Genomic DNA, 23,633 nt, shown 5'->3' with positions numbered 1-23,633 from the left:
GTTGTCGGAGATATATATTTTGTATTCACTTTTTCATTTAAGATATCCATACGCATTGTTTACCATTCTAAACGTAAGTCATTATTTATGGTAGTTTATTCTCCAGTAGTTGTCATTATAGATTTTACAATACTTTTTAAATGTTTGACAATATATATTGTTGATCGGATATTAATTGCCAACAATTTATCCTATTTGATTACCGATTTAATTACGGCCATGGACTTCATCGGTACACATAGTAGAGCTTGTCACGTACATGTACAGGTATGATTATTTTGTAAAAACACTTTCAGTGAATGAAAGTATCGATTTCAAAACTTTCGACATGCAGTTGACCAGTTCAAAACTCGCTATGGCTGAGTGAGATATTGTCACTGAAAAGATGGATGGGGTGTCTGTAATCCACAACCATGGCTGAGTGAGAGAATATGACTTAGATCAAAGGATGGGAACACCTTTCAATTATCAACACGGCTTATTGAGAAATTGAAATTAGAAAGATATATAGGAATTGTGTGGCAGGGGAACTCCTTTGCCATGCAACATCACTTTTGTGCGACAGATTGTTATTAAATTAAGAAGATGGGCGGGGAGGGTGCGGGATGGATGGGGATGCGGGATGGGTATCCCCTCCTCCCAAGCGAAATCATGGCGGGGAGTGCGAAATTATGAAAAGATAAATGGAAGGATGCGGTCCGACACCATGGCTTTGTGAGTGATTGTGACTGTAAAGATGATAGGTTTTGCTTTGATGCACAGATTGTGTGAAAGATTATAAATAAATAGTGCGGGAGCAACACTATGGCGGATTAGTCAACATAAATGGCCGTCTATGAGTCGTTTGACGATTTTTTTACTATGGCAGACTCGTGACAGGGATACATAAGAATTGTCAAAATAATAAAAAAATTAAAAAAAAACGCCGATCGCTCATTATTGTATGGCGGATGAGAGATTGTGACTGAATGTGTCGATAGGGAGCTAGCGGGCTGACATCATTGATGTGTGAGGGATTGTAACAAAGAAGATGGATGGGGAGGGTTTTCCGTCTTGCCATGCAATACCGTGTTTGTGTGCCAGAGTTTAACTCAAAAGTTGGCCGGGGAATCTGCAGGAGGGAAGTCCCCTCATGCCAAGCAACACTATGACTATGTGAGAAATTGTGACTGAAAAAAGTGATAGGGTGGGTGCGGACCAACATCATGGCCATTTCAGATATTCTGAAAATAAGGATGGAAGGCGTCAACACCTCTCAACAAACAGCAGGGCTGAGAGATTAAAACTAAAAACACTGATGGGAATGGTGTGGCAGGGTTGTCCTGCTAAGCAACACCGTGTCAGTGTAATAGAGAGTTACTTAAAGGTTGGAGGGGTCTCCCCTCTTACCAAGCAAAACCATGGTGGAGTGCGAGATTCTGATTGATGAATTGACGGTTGCGGGCTGATGGTGTTGCTGTGGGCAACAGATTGTGTGAAATATTGTAACTAAATAGTCCAGGGTGTGGGAGAGACGACCCATCCCGCAAAAACCACCATGGCTGAGTGAGAGTTGCGACTAAAACCATGGATGGGGAGGACTGTACCCTTTCCATGAAATAATATGGCTTGTTGAGCGAATGTTACTAAAATCCGCTTAATTTACAGGTGCTCCTGTATCTAATTAAGATGTGCACCTCTATATTCATACGTGCTGGTCTAAATATAGAGTCGTACCTTTCTTTTAAAACCATAACATTTAGGTGCTCCTCTTTCATAATTACAACTGCACCTCTATGTCAAAAATAAAGGTGCACATCTAGATTAATACCGGCATGTTTTTTCTTAGACCTGCACCTTAAAAAATTAGGTGCAACTTACATCGCCGTTAAGCGACCTTTAACTAAAATGGTAAGTCAAACTGTACTGGCTTGCTCAGACTCAATCCCATGGTCAAATTTGTTATAAATAGCCATTGTGTCAAAATTCCTGCTTGTTAATTTAGTAAAAAAGGGTCTAAATGAGATGACTCAGACAACATTGCCGACTGAAAGAATGAAAATGTTATTCAAATAATGTAATCTGTTGTATCCTTTGCAGTTCACTTTGACGATTGCAGGGAGGGAGTGGGGTGGGTTGGGTGGGGGAAAGGTTGCGTTGTTGACTGTTAAGACCCTCTGCCATTCACTCAAATCTGCGTGTGATAAGGCCCCAGTTTCTTGATAAAACATAAAACTTAAGCGCAACCGGCTTTATAAACTTAGTTCAAATAACTAAAATTCTTTTTGAAACTTGAATTTACAGAACAAGAAATAGTGAATATATTTACAAACAAGAATCAATGCTGTCCTCAGATGTCCTTGACTTTGATCTTTTGACCAACTTTTTATTTTATTTTTAAAGCTACAGAAACGAAATTTTGACCATGAGTATAGTTTTGAAAGCAAATATGTTTTATCTTCAGATAACCTTTACTTGGCACATATTAAAATAGTTCATGCAATTAATCACCTTACAACACTTTCTGTCCTCAGATGTTGAACATGAAGCGTTTGTTAAGCTAAAAACACTAAACCCAAACACTAAAAGTGAACTATATATTTGTTGCCAATTACCTATACGTAGGATTCAATATGACCACAAGATCCATGCCAGTAGAGCATATGCCCTCTTGAGCTTCTTGTTTTTACAATTATGATATCAAAGAGTAAAAAAAAAATTGTCCTGAGATTCGTTACAGAAAAAAACTTTTTTGGTGCCAATCTGGTGTACAGTCGCTTTAAAGAATGTGGGTTAAGTGAAACACAAATACTATGATTAAAGCCAATAAACAAGTAAGTAAATGTTCACTTACATACCTCTTAATGTCGATTTTTCAACCTTAAAATTCCTATATTTTGCCCCGAAAATGCCAAAACCTCCTATATTTTTGGTCAAAACTCCTATATATTTTCTTATATTTTAAATAAAACTTGGTTGACGTCCGGCATCTGGGATTGATCACTTCAATACCGGTTTCACCAGTGACGTTTTATCCAGGATACCAGTGTGGCATCTGGGATTGATCACTTCAGTACCGTATTCACAAGTAACGTTTTATCCAGGATAGCAGAGTGGCATCAGGGATTGATCACTTCTGTACCGTATTCACCAGTACAGTTTTATCCAGGATACCATAGGGACATCTGGGATCGATCACTTCAGTACCCTATACTAGTGTTGCATTTGGAATCTGGGAGCGATGACCTAAGGACCGTGTTCAGAGAGAACGTTTAAGCTAGGAGGCAATAATTGCATATGCACTACAAAGTGTTCTCAAAAGAGCATCATAAACTGTTATAAATATATTTTTAATTTTAATTCATAAGTGAAATTGGTTGAATTTTATGTAAAAACTTCATAACCTCTCCTGTCAAATTACACCATCTGAATACATTGTAACATTTTGAAAAGTGACAAAAGGCGTCTTGGCTCAGGGAAAGGGAGGTAATCCCTTGAAGTGCGATTAACAAGATGGTAGTGTTACCGGCCCAAATGAAACGGATCCAAAGCGAGATTATTACAAATTTAAAAGGCGTTAGATAGGTAATTTTTTTACATAAAATTGACGATGATGAAGATGTGAAACGGCTCACCTAACCTACTACTTACATATCATCAGATCTTAATTTTGATATGCCGTTCTAGATTACTATTATATTCTGTTGTTATTTTAAGACGTCCTTTACGTTGATACTAACTTTTGTAACAACACAACTCTATGTTGTCGAACTATTATTGTTATATTATTGTTGTACCGTATAGCCCATCAGTTTTTTTTTAAATAGCAATATGTTTTGAAACACTCAAAAGGACAGGTGATTCTTAGCAAAAAATGAGTAGCAAAAATATAATGATATGTTACTAACCGGTCCATACAAGTAGTTGTTGGGCATGAAAATACTGATGAACAAAACAACTTACCTCTAAATAACGGACATATATCCCAGACATTAACGGGGGACTTCCCAGAGAACTGGGCAAAGCAGACCTCGATGTAGTAAAGAGGTCCTCCACACGAGACTAAAAATATCAGGAATCAAAGCAACACCTGCAAAAATGTGATTGTTATAAGAAAAAGCACACTACCCTTCCGAACTTAACTATTAACGAAGTGATACAGTGGTATATCAGTAAGTGCATAGGGGGTCAGCTGTAAAAACCCTATTGTCGAAATGTGATGAGTTCTATACGATACAGGGTATTAATGGCAGTTCACATATCAGTTCGTGGTTTTTACAAATCGCTTTAACTTTTTATGTTGGCTATTTGTAACATTGGTTTTTCGCAAAAAGAGTTTTTCAGGGCTTTCAGTTTGCTAGATTTACTTGAATGTTGATGCTTTAGCAGATGTTTCTTGATTTCAGTAAAAGGGTCAAACATATCTATCCATCACGAATGGCAAAGCTACAAGTGATGCTAGAGTTATTCTATGAAAACAATAACCGAAATACGGCCTTTCATTGAAATCAACATTTTCTAAAATCTTCCTTTGGGAGATTTATCGTTTTTAAATTCAAACCCCATATTACATATATCCATTTACTATTTAGGTACTCGGCTACCCTCGGATTGTCCCTCGTGCACTGTGTTGATTGCCGATGTGGACAAGTAATTATCTGAGATAAAACCAAGTTTAAGTGTATTATTTACTCGTATTTCAGTTCTAAGATGTGAATAAGTATCATTTATGTTGATTAATGCATTAAAGTTTAGAGTCATATAAATAAGATGTACAAATCAAATTGAACAACACACGAATTATTTTTACCAATTTACACTGGTCGCTAAAATTACTGAATTAAATACTTTTAATGGATAAAAGTAAAAACAATGCAGTAAAAATCAACATAACTGTCATGTTTTTTCACCGTAATGTTTCAATGTTATGTTTTCATTTAGAGTTATTGTCGACAAATTGAGGAAAAGCAAATTTGTGTTTAAACTGGCCTTATTTTGCAGCGTTCACAACGAAACATTGCCCTAATAGTTTCTATTTTGAATGTAGAAATACCTACTTTTTTAACATTGCTTGGCATTAAGCATTCCATTGCTTCACTTACATTGGAAAATGGAAAACGACTTTTTGATTATCCACAACAACAGAAGGTAAATGCCAAAAATACATTAACAGTGCAAATATAAGAATCAACTAAAATGAACACAAACAACCAACTATCAATTTTAATAAACACAACATATTTTCTTCCCATAATGATATACTCTCTCTCATAAGACAAAATAAAATAGACGGAGTTAAAAAAGACAGAATAGCGACTGTTTTGGACTGAGCACAGTCGATCCATTAGGATTTTTCACTTTAAACTATAGTCAATAATATATCAAACTGTTTTCCATTCTGTATTGAATATATTTAAGATGTCTTGTTTACATACCACCGCCATTACGCTTTACAAAATACGGGAACCTCCAAATGTTACCAAGACCGACTGCGTAACCCACAACAGAGAGAAGAAACTCAAACCGCCCTGACCACGTCTCCCTAACCTCTTCCCGTCCCGTTGAGTCATTGGAACAAGATAAATAGTCCCCATTGTTCGTGGCTCCCACGTTGCTAACAGTAACGTCCAATTCGACATCATGATTAACGTCTGAGTTTTCACACCCTGCTCCTATTTCGACTGCATTTAAGTCCATTCCATTCGATTGCTGAAATTCTAACTTTTTTTCGGCCGCATTCATTTGTTTTGATATTTTTTTAGAAAACCAAGTATCCTATGATTCTATCTCCTATCAGTATTTCCAATCTCGGAAACTCTTCACGTGTCTCTGGCAGACAAACAAATTTGATCTGTTCTCTAGATGCTTTTACCGTGCATCACTTCTCTCTCTTGGTTTTTCCTTTATCATAACGACTTTATCTAGACATTTCATTGCATTTTTGTAGGGGGAAACAGGACGAGTTATTTAGTAGCTTGTCAAAATGTTTTACCTGTAATATGTTCGTTTGACATTAATTATGTGGCAATTTCTATGGGTGCTTCATAAACAGGAATGAATGAGGGGATTCTTTTACCCAATTTTATAATCATGATATACAAGCAATTCGATACGCCTCCCAACGTTTGTAATTTTTGAGTGACATATTACGCATTATACGTTTATATACACTATACAATATGTTTTGAAATAGTTCAGGTAATATGTTTAGTCACAATAATATATTTAGCCGCTTTCACCGATATAACTCGTATATACTCACGTACACTCGACAATTTTAATTAGCTAAGTTTCGTAGTATGAGCAAAATAAAGTGTCAAGAATCAACAAGAATGAAACATTTTAGATATATATCATTATAAAAAAACGAGTCGTGTTCAACCGACAACAGAAACATATCGGTATGAACAATTTAAAGAATATACAAGGCTGATGTTTTGGAACTCTGACACGGGTTTAGTGAGTATTGAAAAGCTCTTCAATAACCCTTCTCATCTCAGTCATGAAACCGCTACTGACGTGCATTGATAATCATACAAACAATAAATCATTCGATATTTCTGATGTTTTTATTGTGTATAAAAAACAGTGGCAAAGGGGGTAAAATGTTTGAAGAGGCCGTAGTATTGCCACGGCAAATTTGACCCATTCAGCTTAAACGACTACGCACATGCTTTGTACTCCCGACTTCAGTTTAAATTATATGGCAGCCTTAACATGTTTCATACATATTGGATTCATTTGGAAGAGATAGAAACTGTTATTATTTTAACGGTAAAATATTACTTATTTGCTATTTCGTCCATAAACCATTTCAAAAATCTATCATTTCACTTAATTTTTTAATTAAAACAAAACAATGTTTTATACACACTTCGATAATTGTATCTGTTAACTTTATCTATAAATTTTATCTGCTATGTATTTTCGGTCGTTGCATTGCAAATAAGTAACCAACAAGCAAGACCTTTTTAAGTGATACAAAAACCCTGTATGGTCACCAGGCATTACCAGTCAACTTTATTGTCGATGGCTCAAAACAATAATATTTGGTATTAAAACTTCATGGTTTGTACCTTCCTCTGATTTTTACGCCGATTCATTACCGATGTCAGAAATTGCCCGTAACAAACAAAATAACGGTACGGGATTTAATTTTCGTTTTATATATACGATTTCGGAACGATAGTAAATGGATTTGGGCATAGGTTTATTACTTCTAAAAGACCTTTCAATACACAGAAACATTTTTGAAAAAGGTGCCGTTTTATTTGCGGTGTAATGAAATAAAACCGAATGGGTAAGCATGCTGCAATAGCACATTTTGTCATTCAAATGCAGATTCAAAATCCAAGGTTCAAACATAGTAACAAGGTAAATGCAAACATATAAATGTGTGTAGGTTTGTGAAACGTTCCTTACACATAATTTAACAAATGACATTGCAACATTTTTACGGAGAATGTATGAATATTTATGTATTAAAAAGTAGAAGAATATCGTTTTAATAACCATAGTATATATCATTATAGCCAACATTACTGCAGATATTTAAAACCAGGAACTTATCCTTACATGAACTTTTAAGCTATTGGAGAAACAATTATTCACTTTAAAGGTTATGCAATTTGATACTTTAAATTTGACGACTCCTTTTGGAAGAATACTTGGCACGTAAAATATTGGGTAAGCATCCGTCTCAGGAAAACCATGTTACCAAATTGCAAAGCTACATCGCAGGGCATGAGTCCGCAATTAACACCTTCAATAAGCGTTTTGTAGATTCCAATATTGCAGCGCCCGGGCGCCCTACCTGAAAGGCCAACAGGAAAGACATACACCGACGCCTTGGTACTCCAAAGACATTTCATATCGTAGCCCTGTTAATAACAACGATATCAACAGGACGGTAAAATGGTGACAATAAAACCAACGTCGTGGCGAATAATGAAAACGATTACCCTCGATGGATCAGTCAAGCACTTCAAAATATATTCAATTGACTCCAGAGCTACGAGAATATGAATTGTCGCAGAACAACAGGAGTCACTTAAGTCTGATTGTTTTATGGTCGTGTTTTAAATCAATCTCATACGTCACATGCTAAACGTGACAATAAAAATTATTTAGCCCCGGCATGGTTATGGTCCCTGATTGGTTTTATTTAAGGTGCGTGTATGAGCAATTTTTAGGCATATTAAAGATGCATGTATCATATTTTATTTTATTTATGTATCATGCCTATGGAGACATATAATAGGCTGAGGGAGGGCTACAAATGGAATGTAAACAAAAGTTTAGAAAAAAAGTTTGTGCATATCACCCCCTTCCACATTGATTGTATTTTAATGATTTTTTTTACAAATTACCCTTGTAGCTACGCAAAAAGTCCATATTTTTATCATACCAGTTTTAAGGCCGAACACAATCCATATGTTTGTTCATGTTTTAGAATAATTTATATTTAATCAAACTGTTATTCATTGTTCAAATGACAGACTGTTCTTTTATTAATTTCGCAGTTTTATAACATTTTACTTTTAAATTGTATCGACGTGACCGATGTCTGCTTCTTGGTTTGACATTGTGAGTCGAAAGGTCAGAAATGCCGCTTTCAGCACCCAACAAATATGTGTTACGTCGGATTAGTGGGTTTTTCACCTCAAACGTTTCTCAATATATTCTCAGAGTATAGTGCCAGATTTACGACTCATCTGATAACTATTTGTATAACTGTCATTTGTGTTTGCTTGTTTGCTTGTCTTTTTGTTAAATCCTAATCACAAAAGTTCCAAATAGATGACTTGTTAATACAGTCATAAACAAAAGTAGAACAACACGTATTTTACGGTTTAATCGTGTCCTCTTTATATTCGGAACTCCTCGACCATTATCCTTCTAAAATAAACTCGGTTGTATATGTACGGTTTACAATGTCAGAAGGATTAAGATTTTACTACACTGCAGGTAGATCGCGTAGTAATTTCATTTTAGCAGTTAAACTTAATACCTTTACTCGTAGGAATATTAATGACCATGCAATATTACAATAAACTAGCAACCATATTAAACTTATATTTATATACAAATTCACAATTCAAATTTCAAATAATTAATATTATAATCTAATATTTTACAAACTACTTCTACTGATGTAGGTTGTCTTTGATAGAAAATGGCCGAGGAGTTCCAAATGATCCTCTTTAATTTTAGGTCAACAGTCACAGTCCTACGATGTTTTTTTTTTAAACGGAGTAAGGAACTTAATCATCAACCGCTATTATTCAAACATATACAGTTAATTATCAAACACCCTAAACACTTTATTAGATTACAATTTAACATAATAAATAAATCACATGTTTCACGTGAGATAACAAAAATGAAAATGCCTTTGATCTATATGTCCTTAAACAAATCTTATACATGTAACTGAATAGACATTCTCATTCATCAGAGGTTTGAAAATGATTAATCCAACATTATAAATAAATTAGCTTCGACGGTTTGAATACTCTAAATAAAAAAGATATACGCCATTTTAAATTCTACATTGATTCTGTATGAACCTAATTGTGTGACATTTACTTTTACGGCAAAATTTCGTCATAGCCACTATAGTGGATCTTTAACAGCGCAAAATTTACGACAAACGTGTAATTTAATAAACAAGATGTATGAAAAGCTCCTGTCTCAAGTCGGTTGTTGTCAGTATTCCTTATTATCTTTTTAGAAGTCTTTTTCATTGGTTATAAGCCATACCAATATGCCGACTCCAAGAGAATCTAGTAGAACATGGCGAAACGTCTCTGATTTGCTGTTTTTTCGCTGATTGCACTTAGGATCGGGGCGCTTGAATCAGCATGTGGTCTGCATTGCATCCGCACTCTGGTGTACGATAATGCAGAATATATTGCACCTAATTCTTTTATGAGAACAACCCCAACGTACATCAAAATAAAGCAAGAATGTTTGCACTTTATTTTGACTGTAGATCACCTTTGTAGCGGTGAGTTACTTAACTTCTTCGCTCGCATTTATTTACTAACATTACTTTCAATAATCCATGATCATAAACACTTTCTTGGAAATCAACTCTTTTTATAAGCCAACAACTTTGGTGTTACATATTCTATTTTTTTCTTTGTTTCCATTAATCCGACCTACCCTTTTTCAAGACCCGACCCTTCACAGTTTTGCATTTTGATGAAGATGTAGGTGAAAACAAAACTTTATTTGGTTGCTATGGTGATATGTTTGGGGATTAGGTATTCTTAGAAACAACATATTATGACCGTTCACTAGCTCTATTCATGATAGTATATATTTCGGAAGTCCCGGTATCATATTACATGCATATACATATATAGTAGCTATAGAGAACACAAAACATGGTAACATGGGCATTTTTCTTACATGTCATGTCAAAAGGTAGATCTGATGATACCTGATTTCAATAAGCGGTACTTAATCCTGTAAAAACAAAATAGGCACCATTCCTTTTAGTTCCTCTGTCTTGCAGTAAAATATACAGCAATAAGTCATTTTTTTGCAAAATTAGCATTTTACATCATGAATTAAATTATGGCGAATCATATGGAGTGTTAAAACAAAAATACATAAAGCTTAAACGCTTCGGCAAATGTTCTGTTTGCAGAAATAACGTCTTTTACTAAAAGACTACAAATTTCATTAGCGTTATCAACGCGATTGAAATTTAATTACGGCTGTGGTATTGTGTGATTGGTATATTGGCATTGTCACGTGATGTTATCAATTTATCCTTAAAGAGATCAACATATCAATCCCTTTTATTAAAGTCCCGGCGACCGTGTGTACTAGCCAGCTGTTTCCTTTGTTAGCAAATCGAAATTTAACCTCTAGAAATCTACTTTCTTATACGACATTTTCAAAAATAAATGCATCGGTGGTTAAAAAAGAACGAATGGTGTTATTATGTTTTAAGGAAGCAGGTCTCACCGGCCACAAGTCTAACCGGCCACAAGTCTAACCGGCCACAAGTCTCATCGGCCACAAGTCTAACCGACCCAAGGTCGATCCACAGTTACTGTTATGAAACTAGCTAATTATTTTATAAACCATCAATTAACATTACGTATTGAAGGGTTATGACAGGCACAGTTCGATTGTTTGAGCCTGTGAACTGATTAATATAAAAAACATCACAGCTTTTAACACTTGTTGCGCTTTAATTCTACTTAGGACGCAAATTTAGTTGTTGTTTTTTAAATCATATCAAATGAAGAAGCCATAAGAAATGTTTGAATGGAATTTCTCTAAAATGATGGCACAAATTTAAACTGTTGAAATAACTCTCTGTAAAAATAAGATCGCGATGCTACGGATTATTAGTGTTATTTTAAGAGGTAATGCGAAAGTAACGTTGATGTCCTCGAACCAAACATTTTTACACCACTAGACCATCCACATGCGCATGTTAATTCAGCAGCTTCTTTAAGAAAATCCCCAAGACATTAAAACACAATAGATATCCGAAAATGACACTAAAGGTCATACAATATAATCATATGCTGCTAAGAGCTGGACCGCCACCCTAACACATCGTATATGATTCTTTCTAGAAGTGTTTCGCGGTACGTATAGGACTTGCTGTTGAATATCTGCTCGGCTTTCTCGTCGTTTGGGCGCCATCCTTTAGAAGGTCGTGTTAGCTGGCAGATTCTCTGTAAAAGATTTATTCGTCATTTCTCGTGATGCGCAAGAGTATGACTATTAAAAGCTTAGTTTGGAACATTAAAAGCATTTTCTGGTTTTTGTATATTGTAATGGAAATGCTTTGCAAATACCACTGGCCGGGATGAATTTAGAAAGCAATCAACATATCCACAAAACCCAAACCGATACGCCCAAGAGAGTTGCTGAAAATACAAGAACAAATGGATTGAGATCCGAGTGATTTTGTTTTCTAGAGAAAGATATACCTAAATTTGTTACACTTTCATCAGTGTTTTGGAGGCGTTCTGCTATAATTAATTATGGTCATTTTTATTGCTTCTATGATTGCTTCATTTTTATCGTATAAAACATGATGTTGGCTCAGATCGGGCTGTTTGGAAGGGTGTGAGCTTATGTGCATATACTTTAAAACCATAGTAAACTCGTATTCCAGTGATCGGGTTTTCCACTGACCGTTCAAAGGCCATACTCTCATCTTTAATGATAAAGCTATGTTCATGCATGTGTAGTCACTTCGTGTTTTAACGCTTTTGTCGCTAGTTCAGTATCAATTGTGTCTTAGTTTTGTGTATATAAACATGGGTTATATCTGAAGTTTTGCCTACCGGCCTTGTATCGTTGAGTTTTTTACATTCAATCTGAAGCACATTCACATATTTGTTTATTATTAAAAAACATCCTTAATATATATAAAAATATTTAAGACCAGGAAACTCACCTGTGTTATTGTTCCCGTGCCTTTAATAGCCACCAAAATAGCTGCAACAGCAAATATGCTGATCAGCGGAGCGAAGGCGAGCACGTCACCCAGCACAACAGCATAGTCCGGGTACTGGTATCCTCCCTTGCCGAACGACGGCTCGCCGAAGTTGATTGCCGAGGTGATAAGAATGGTCTTATGTATAATAAATTATATATATATAACATATTAAATGTATTGTCATAAGGAGTACAATATTTCATGCAAAAAGTCAATCACTTCATCAACAAAAAGCTTAGCATAAATGAAGAATTATCATGCCAAAGATGTTCAGTGAACGAATTTCAGATAATATGTTTTTCGCACTAACCAAACAGTACTAAATCTGAATGCGTTTTTTTTCTAAACAATTAAAGTGGTATTAATACACATATCTTAATATGATGATGGTGCAGTACTTTGACATACAAACAACGTCTAAACGTATGTTGTCGGATACAGGCGCAATAATTTAAAAACAAATATATCAGTGTGGAAAGATGTCCCCTGAATAAATAAGGTTGCCTTTCATCGATCAGTTGGTAATGTTATGTTTTGCTATCTGGTGACGCAATGTCATCTCAGTAACATTGGAAAAAATATTGCTTGCTAATGACAACATTCTGTAATTTAAAAATGATTGTGTATTTCTGCTCAACTGCAACCGGACGAAAATATATTTTATTGGTTTTATATTTACATATATTTATTATTTCTTTCTCTACACATTAAACACTTGATAATACCGAGATAATATGAAGTCACAATATATCAACTATTCACATTATTGTCTATAGAATATCTTTACATGGTAAAGAGAGTATGCCAGAAATAAAAACAGGAGCATCGCAGAATGAGCGCGACGTTGGTCTGTTTATTTCAACAAGGGACAAAACTCGACAAGTACTAAATCCATATGTCCATGGCAATATTTGTTCCAATTTTGATTTTGAATATTTTGAATAATTTGGAGTGTTGGTATATATAAACTTTTGTACGACACCGACAACTGTATCGCCGATGACATCAAAGGGATGACTTTTTTATCTCAACAGCAAACGAGCAAAACATGTTACGGAAATTATTTTACTAGATTTAGTTTACAGACGTATGCAAATATATGAAATTGCAATTAAATTGCGCGCTATTTCTAGACCATGGAAACGAGTAGAGGACAACCCCAACCCATGAAACAAGATATCTGCTATGTTTCGCCGATCGTTCGTTGGACCAATGACACACTGTCGATAAAAACTTATCATTAACAACGATATGTATTACAATATCCTCCGGGTAACCCAATGGTTTTAGAACAGATTTAGTTCCAACATCAATCACGAACTACTTACGGATATGAATATGGGTATAATTACGGACCAGAATATTCGGACTAACAAAGGCGGGCGGTTGCCTGTCATCATCTCTATGTCTTCGCTGAAACGGTTTGCACCTGGAAGAAAGATGAATATTGTTTTATACATGTACTAAAAAGAGAATCCCAACCAGTTACAAACTTAATCAAACGCTAGAAGAAAGCTTTCTTGATTTAATTGAGATTTTTAACTGACAGCAATGTTAAGTGCTTACACGATAAATTCGCTTAATTTGAAATAAATTGGAAGCGTCTCTGTAACATTTGGCTACGTCGCTTGTTGCAATGGGGATGTATGACACGATAACTTTACACGTATAACGTTTTGGAAAAAGAGTCACGGTCCAATGGAGCTTCGTTCAACGGATTATAGTTTTTCTCTTTCTACAAGATAATGATAGGCGCCATCAGAAAAAATACCAGTTTTGCCTTCTATCTAAATAAAGAAGGTCATGGTAGATACAAACTATTACTATTAAGAATATAACCAAATCAAATTAATTTTTTTGCTTGAAGAACTTTAACGATTAAACCATATAAAACAAATCATCGACCATTTTCATTTTCTTCTATTAATTCGGAGGGTTGTATCAACTCGAGTTGCCTGCGTTGTCTACTTACGGTTTAATTCCACACCATTAGCGACGATATATTCAGTGGAAAAATATTCACCGAAATAAGTAGTACATTTCCCCCTTTTTCATGTTTTGTTATTTCATCTCCTATATCGAAAGGTTTATAATACTCAATAACATAACGTGAACAGTAAATAACAATTTGTCACTTTTCTTTCTCCCCCGTTTACCGTATATCCAAGAAATTATGATCGTCTCCAACAGGGCAACGAACACAATGTTGAAGGTTGCGATATACCAGTCGGTCAACATAAAGATGTAGTATCCTCCCTGGAAAATTACCCCGGTATCAATTTGATCAATTGCGAAAGCGTCATGACTATCAGTATTGATACCAAAAATCAATAGCATACTGTTAAAATAAATAGTTTGCGTATAAAAAAGGAACTCGAGGGGGTATCGATGTGATTTTGCCTTTTTCGCTATCACAACATTTTACGTTATATAAATAGAATATTCAAAAGTTTGGTTGAAAACTTCATGTTTTCTTAATACATTAATACATTGTTTTTTGAAGAATGAAATCATATGTAAACAATGTTGTATTAAGCACATGCAATTAAAGCATACGTATGCGAAAGTTCAATTGTCATATTTACAATAGGAAACTCCATGTAGATAACGTCTGATCTCCTTAAATAAAGAAAACGAGTATATTTAAAAGAATCAACTAAGTAGTACACGCTCTGATATTTCTTTCCAACGCCGTATTGTTAATATGAGTTTCATTGAATGAAATATACTTCACAATTTTACGGTTAACCATAAAAACATTCATCATCCACGGTCAATGTTTAATAATTTATGTCCTTACCGATGTGCACAGTGGGATGCTGCCGACAATCATCAGGACGGTAAGCAGAGAGGTGATGTGGAAGCGATATCGGTGGAGCCGACGGAAATCATAGTCAATGATCGCATTTGTCACTGTTTCAAACGTCCCAAACTGAAATCAGTCAAAGTAATAACCCGATGAAAACAGTATGTTTCAGAAAATGTTTTTTTTTAATTTGTTGATCGAATGAATGCTAAACAATACAATGAAAAGTACTGATATATGTTGAAAAGTGGCCAATGAAAAAACAACAAAGTCATAACTTTGACTAAAGCAGTCAATATTCAGTTATTTTGAATGAATACGAGCGCTTAAAATGGATCTCCAACATTTAATACTTCCAAGCGCTAATTCAAAAGGTTTTTAAAAAAAGCAGTATTTGCTAAAACAACATTTGGTGTTAACGTAACTAAAATAGTTTGTGCTAATCAAAAACGCCACTACAATTACAAAACGGTTATTAAGGTTATACTGAAAATTGTCACTTGCGGAAGGGACAAACTCCTTTGATCATGATGTACATTGATAAGCAAACTTAAGAGGTTGGCTATAATTTGGTTTACTGTCACAGTCAATTGAAATAATATCGATATATCAACGTACCGTTGTGTCGATGCCAACTAAAATGAGGGTAATGAAGAAGAGGACTGCCCAGAGGTTTGGTAATGGAAGTCTGCTCAGTGCTTCCGGGTAGGCAATAAACGCCAGAGAGGCACCTGCAACAATACAGTTCAGTATTAGTCAATTGCTATAAATTAATAGAGACAAGACAGTTTAGCCAACGTTATTAAGATATATAAAAACCTATTTATGTAACAATGTCTAACACATATGATCTCAAAATAGATGAAACATATCATTGACTTCATCCGGTTACATTTGAAACACAACTTACAGAAAATGAATATTCGTTTTGAGATTTTATTATTGATAAAGCAGCTCAAATCAAGCTGAAAAAAAATCTTTCGTCTTGTTGAACATTTTGAAACTAAACATTTTAATCCAAAGTTTCCATCAATTTAACTTAAAAAATTATCAGATGAGTTACCTGAAAATGGAAGATCGTCAATTGAGACGCCGGTTTCCTTAGCAAGGAACCCAAGAACTGAAAAAACAACCAGTCCACCAAAAAATCCCGTAAACCCGTCCGCAAAACACACGATCATCGTATCCCTAAAGATAAAAATATATAAAAATTAACAAAAAAGCAATTGATTAACACATTGTTCTAAGGCTTTTTTCCAAGATAAGTGATCATATATTAAACGATTGTTTTATAATGAAAGATAAAAAGAATATAGAACAGGATATCAGTTTAATTTTATAATATCTATTATTTATGGTATAACCGAACACTAATGATTTTTCTTTTCTAATACATATAACATGTAAAGGGACTTTAATCGACGATTATTTTGCTACCTGAATGCGTTATGGCTGAATTTGTTGAAGCTAGCCATAGTGATGACTCCTCCCCATGCCGGTCCCAGCGAATAGAAGCACTGCACCGCAGCCTCGATCCATATCTGTTGATTTATCAGAACAATATTATCAAGCTTTTAAATCTTTTCATTGTTTTCTTTCGAACATTAAATCTTAAACAGTGGTAACGTAGAGTCGAACAGTGCAATTAGTATCGAGCGGATAAAATACAGCGATACTTATTGATACGGACTTCAGTTATTGGACGTTGTCATGGTAAAAAACAGTAACTGTACCACAACCCCTTTGATTAATTTAGCAACTCGTGATATGTGATCGTGTATTGTTTCAATAACTATGGAAGGCAATTCAGTAATATTTAACTAGAAGTGTATGAAATGTTTATTACGAAACACATTCGATCATTAATAGTTTAAGGTTGTGTTTGTATAAATAAAAGTAACACAAGATACAGTTTCAAAGAAAACGCTCAACGTGCTAAATGTTTGATAAACCGTAGTGATATTAATAATTGTAATTGGAACCTCCTGTAGCAATCCCTAACAAATGCCAATGGTACAAAAGGCACTGATTACATAAATGTTATAATATCGTGTATCTGCCATCGAACTATCAGCAAAACTGCCAGGATAATTAAAACGATCATTTTTCCCCAAACGTTATCGATTAATAAGACCAAAAGGATACATATACCGATGATACCATACTTATTAGAATTGTTTAAGAATAGCTGTACCTGTCTTTTCAATAGTTTGCTAAAGTCTGGATAAATGTAGTGCTTTATTCCGTCAACCGCACCGTCCAAAGTGACGCCGCGAATCAGGAGCACAGTCAGCAATACGTAGGGCAATGTCGCCGTCACGTACACAACCTACAAACGGTGTATTGTTACGATTCGCAATTAAAATATGTATACGTGTATGGAAACGTAGTATCAATTATATCAACAAAATACATTTTGAAAATATACTGTTAAAACTACACATATTGAACAATGAAAACGTAACAAAATCATTGATCACATCGCAGTAATCGTGTCATTCTATATGATTGCTGTAAAGTTGTGGTCTCTGTAAACAAGGATCTCTAAGTGATACATCCTCATAAAACAGCCGACTACCATAATATAATATATTCAAATTGTACATGATAATTTGAGAACAAATATGTTTACTCACTTTTCCAAGTGACTTGACACCTTTCCATAGGCAGAGAAACACAAGAAGCCATCCGAGCGCCATGCAACCGAGCAGATGCAACTGTACAGATCCCAGGTCGTTTATACCACGCGACTTGGCCAAAACATTGTTCCTGCGAAACAACCCGAATGAATAAGCAGAAAATGCAAATTTTACTTCTGCGGCCTCGACAGCGAGAACGATTGCTATGGATCTGTCAGACAAATTGAGGATAAACGATTTTAATGTATTGGAACGATACAAAGAAATAGAACAAACCACAATGTGTCGAAATGAATTGGAGAAGAATGTGAGAATACCTTCTCATTGGTGCAAATTCTTGATGTGCATAGCAGGCAAAATTCTTCGCAAAAATATGCAATGTCAATTTTAACCATGCATTTTTTACAATGGTGTTATTCCGTTTGCCTCCTTCGATCGTTTTTTCCTACACAAAGTGATTAGACTATACGTTCCTACCTTTCTGTCCTGAGCGTTGGGCTGAGTAAGATTGAGTATTAAGATCTTTGTTAAATGTTTGGATACTTTGCTTGTTTCAAAGGCTTCAGTTACTCTATTCAATGACTAACTAGCGTTGTTTTGAAGACCTTTACGTGTACTTTTGAAACGCATGCAACCAAAAAACAATGCAAAAGAAAACGTTTTAAAAAAAATTAAAAAAACAGAAATTTTAGCATCTGTATCTGAACATACAAAACAAAAGGTATAATGTTTTAAATCAAAGGATCTTTGTTTTCGTTTTTTTTTTTATTTTAGGCTTTTCACTTGAAAACGCATCAAAACCGTTTATGATAGATTTAACATTTAAACAGTCGAGTTTCAATAGAGCCTGTAAATTTATATAAATTTAGGAAAACCATGTTATGTTTTAGAATGAAGGAACTCGTGTGTGAGCTTGCAACATTTAAGAGTATTTAAATAGCACATGTGATACATTCTTTACGTTCAATTGAATGTAGTCGTAACGTTCGTAAAATATGTTTTACGATGTAACAACCGTCAATTGCTCTGAATATTGCTCTTGTTTGAAAATATTAGCAACGTATCGGCACTTTCTATTTTCATATTTCGTCAAAACAGCGTGTAAATACTAAGTAGTAAATAAAAAATGTGAAATACACTATTTTTTTCACTCGTACATAAAGATTTCGCTTACTCCCAAAATTCTGTGGCCGAAGTAGAAAATTCAAATATATCAGATATGTTTGATGCCAGCTGCAACTTCTTTTCCGTCAAATTCGTTGATGCGTCTGAAATAATTCGGTTGCTAGAAATCCACGAAAGATAATCACATTATTAAGCAAATAATTGATATAATTGTGAAGCATACCGGCATGCGCAATGAAATGGTTAAAATAAGTATATAATCGGCAGGTTTTTTTGTCAAAACCCCCAGCATACTTCTGATTATATATAAAATAATTGTGCTTCATCTCAGGATCTAAGGGCATACAAGTCGAAGAGCAGGTTTATAATAAGCGTATTAAAAAGGATCATATATATGACAAAATATTTTTATAACGATAATAATTATACTTTTTCTAGAAATGTAAAGAATACCTATGCAAAACTTCGTGTTCCAAGGCTGACCACAAGAGGCCCAAGCAAGACTAGGATGGAAGGAGTGAATGAGGTAGTAGATGATCCAGGAAAAACACGCCCCGAAGTACCAGGCGAACATAAATGATAATCCAACCATCACAAATCCAATTCCTGGAAAAAAGCATTAGCCAAATAAAAAGAAAACCGAACCATCGTCAATCCATTTTTTTTCAAATGTTCGTAATAGAATTTAGCTAAGAGTGTGATCCTTTCATGCGTTATGTCACCCAGGCGAGATATGCCACTAAAAAGTCTAAATTGTTCTCAGCGTATGATGTTAACAACAAAAGGAATATTTTAGCTTTAAAACAAATTATATCGAACGTATTAGTCTTTACATTTGACTAGCAGGCATGTATACTTTTCAAAATGCTGTAAGGTTCCCCTAACCTACCACTTACATATCATCAGACCTTAATTTTTATATGACGTTCTACATTTTTTAAATATAATATTGTCATTTTAGGCCATCCTTTAAAGTGCTACTTACTTTGTAACAACACAACTATGGTGTCAAACAGTATTTTTTTTATCTTTTTTGTAACGTAAAACCAATCAGTTAATATGTTCTATAGTAGCTATTTGTTTTGAAACACTAAAAAGACAGGTGATCATTAGCAAAAACCAAGATATGTTGATATGTTACAGTATATGTAAGCCAGTCATTACAAAAAGTTGTTGGACATGAAATTACTGATGTACAACACTGACCTCTGAATAACGGACATATATCCCAGACTTTAATGGGTGATTTCCCAGAGAACTGGGCTAGGCAAACCTCTATGTAGTATAGAGGTCCTCCACACGTGACCAAAAATATCAGGAAAGGAATCAGGGCCACACCTGCAACAATGTTATTGTTATAAGAAAAGGCGCCAAATACGTTTAATACTATAACTCAATGTTCGTATGGCTTCTTCCTAAACTCGTGGTTATCATTGATTTTACTATCCGTCGAAACAAAAATATTAGAGATGTGCTGAAGTGGTATAACAGTGCGTACAAAAGGGGCTAGCTTAAAACACCCAATTGCCAAAAAGTGATCATTTCTATACGATACAGGGTATTAATGGCAGTTCACAAATCTGTTCGCGGGTTTTGCAAAAAAACACTTGTTTAGTTATCAATGGTGGTTCTTTTTTTCTACCAAACCTTTTTCCATGAATATGAAATTTCGAAGCATTTGAAAGAAAAAATATCTTCCTATCAATGATCGTAGAAAAGATAATGGTATGGATGTTTCCAGGTACGTGGAAAATTGTTTTATTTAGGCTATTTTTTACATTGGTTCTGCGTTTTTCAGTACTTTCAGCTTGCTAGATGTACTTTTAAGCTTTAATCTCACAGATTAAACGTTTTGACAACTTTTTTATTTTTTTGTCTTGGAACGAGCTATTTTTCCAGGGAAACCAGTTAAATAAGACTGCTGACAAAACATTAAAACGCAGGTTGTATATTCAAGTTTAAAACATGATGTTTAATGCATTTTTCTTAACCTTTTAGTAACGGTTTAGTTGAGATCTCTAATCATAGAAGTACTTGGGATTTACCTATACGTTTATTATTATTTGTTTTATTGATAAGTTCCTCAAGTTAATGCATACTTTGATACGATTTACCTTTTGTGTTTTATATATATTAAGGATTGTTAGGATACGAGTGAGGTTTGTGCACATAAACTGGTTTAAACCCCCAGTAAATTTACATTTTACTAACCGTTCCAAGGCGGTACTTAACAATTCTTGATAAATATACCTATTTTTTTAAATAGTATGTATGCACTGTGCTGTTTGTTGAGTTTTGTGCTGTTCTTCTATATTTATTGTTTGTGATTTTGTGTTCTATGTCTTTGGCGTTTGCATAGTGCCACTAAACCTGGTTAATGTTTAAACTTTTTGCTTTTAAGCTTGTTTCTGTAGCTTTTTGCATAAATATTAAGCCATAAAAAATAATGTTTCGAACGGAGATATACATATCTACGAGCTGATTTTTTGTCAGCTATCATATATTATTGGTTTGCTGATATTTACGCAAACATTTGTATTTTCCAAGGCGGAAATAAAAGGTTGTAAAAATGGTATATCTGTGAGAGTGCAGCTTTAACGGCATATTAATAATTATAACCAATGGTCGCTGAAATTACTGAATTAAATATTTAAATAGTTTAAAGTTAAAATAAAATGCAGTGAAAAAAAACAACAAACTGTCATTCTATTTCACCGTAGAGTGTCGATGTTTTATCTCCATTTAGAGTGATGCTAAAAATTTGAGGAATTACAAATTTGTTTTAAAATTGGCCTTATTGGCAGCGGTCATAATGTTATATTGCCCGAATAGTTGCTATTATTAATAACGAAATACCAACTTATTTGCAAGCTTGGCATTATGACTTTATTATTTTTTAAATTGCTACACTTACATTGGACAATCCAATGACAACGACGTTTCGATAATCCGCCGTACCTTTCAACAGAAAGTAAATGCCGATAATATATTTATCTCCTTTATTCATCTCAGATACAGTGTAATTATTAGGATCAACTAAAATCAACACAAACAAAAGATATATCAAAATAAAAAAACACGACACAAACAAAAGATATATCAAAATGAATGGATTGATTCGTACCTCATTCAAGCTGAATGAACGCACGAAATGAACATAAATGCGCTGAAATTACGAATAAATCTTCACACGACACAATTTATTTCAATTTAAATTATTCATAAAACTTAATCTAAAATACACGGAGTAACGATTATTTTTTGACTGAGCACTATCGATACAACAAGAGTATTTGTTTAACTGAAACGCTCGTCAAAGTTATATCAAAATATTTTCCATTCTGTTCTGATAAATTTAATTTGTCGTGTATACATACCTCCACCATTACGCTTTACAAAGTACGGGAACCTCCAAATGTTACCCAGCCCGACTGTGTAACCCACCACAGAGAGGAGAAACTCAAAATGCCCTGACCACGTCTCCCTAACCTCTTCCGGTCCCGTTGAGTCATTGGAACCAGATGCATATTCCCCATTGTTTGTTGCACTCACGTTGCTAACAGTAACGTCCAATGCGACATCATGGTTGTCGTCTGCGTTTCGACATCCTGCTCCTATTTCGACTGTTTTTATGTCCATTCCATTCGATTCCTGAAGTTTTAACTTGGTTCCGGCCGCGTTCATTTTTCGTTTGCTGTGTTTAAAGATTACCAAGTATCCTATAATTCTATCCTCTATCAGATATACTGATCTCGGAAACCTTTGACGTGTTTCTGGCATACAAACAATTTTTATCCGTTTACCAGATGGTTTTTCCATCATCATAACGACTTGATCTAGTCATTTTTTTGCGGGGAAAAACAGGTCGAATTGTGTACTCGTAACGAGCTCGTAGCCAATGTTTAGTAACTTGTCTAAACGTTTTACCTTAACTATTTTCGTCTGACATTAGTAATGTGGTATTTGTTATAAATGGGGCAAGGGCGGTTTCCACGGTTGCATTCTCTTATACAAGAATAAATGCAGGGATCATTTTTACTCAATTTTATAGCCATGTATTACTAGCAATTTCACAGCCAAAGACATAGAACACAAAATCACAAACAAGAAACATAGAAGAACAGCACAAAACTCCACAAACAGCACAGTGCATACATACTATATATATATATAAAAATAGGTATGTTTATCAAGAATTGTTAGGTACCGCCTTGGAACGGTCAGTTAAACCATTATCTGATGGAAACAGTCAGGGAAACGTGTATAGCTACCTTAAAAACATCACGGAGTAAGAAGCCACGATAATGACACATGCACATTTTTTTAACGCAAACTAAAGTTAAAAGGTCCTTATCATTATATTAATACATATGTTACTATATAGTAACATATTTGTAAAGGGATTTCGCGATTATTTGCATGACTCAGCGATGATCAGTTTTGCGGCCCGTAGAACGTTCGCACGTGAATTCAATTTTCGCCTTAAAATCAATTTTGGCGACTGCAAAATAATGTCTTGACTAAATAAATAAAATTTTAGTGATCTGCTTGAACATATTTATTATTAAAATCCAAAAGGGAGACAAACGCGGGCGCAGTTTAGGAA

General features: G+C 34.6%; 1 protein-coding gene across 1 annotated transcript; it reads right to left on the bottom strand.

Moving 5' to 3' along the window:
* Nucleotides 1-11,534: 11,534 nt before the first annotated feature.
* LOC128237690 (sodium-dependent dopamine transporter-like) lies at nucleotides 11,535-22,711 on the bottom strand. Its single transcript, XM_052953276.1, has 14 exons — nucleotides 22,405-22,711; nucleotides 20,234-20,365; nucleotides 19,481-19,633; nucleotides 19,077-19,170; nucleotides 17,900-18,032; nucleotides 17,458-17,592; nucleotides 16,701-16,804; nucleotides 16,327-16,451; nucleotides 15,882-15,994; nucleotides 15,258-15,389; nucleotides 14,614-14,713; nucleotides 13,786-13,886; nucleotides 12,416-12,592; nucleotides 11,535-11,684 (listed from the first exon to the last, which is right to left on the bottom strand). Exons 1-14 carry the CDS (start codon nucleotides 22,709-22,711, stop codon nucleotides 11,535-11,537), a joined length of 1,956 nt encoding a protein of 651 aa, XP_052809236.1.
* Between the last annotated feature and the right edge of the window lie 922 nt (nucleotides 22,712-23,633).

This window comes from Mya arenaria, chromosome 6 (assembly GCF_026914265.1).
Source record: "Mya arenaria isolate MELC-2E11 chromosome 6, ASM2691426v1".
Lineage (NCBI taxonomy): Eukaryota > Metazoa > Mollusca > Bivalvia > Myida > Myidae > Mya > Mya arenaria.
This window is presented reverse-complemented; position numbering and strand designations above follow the sequence as displayed.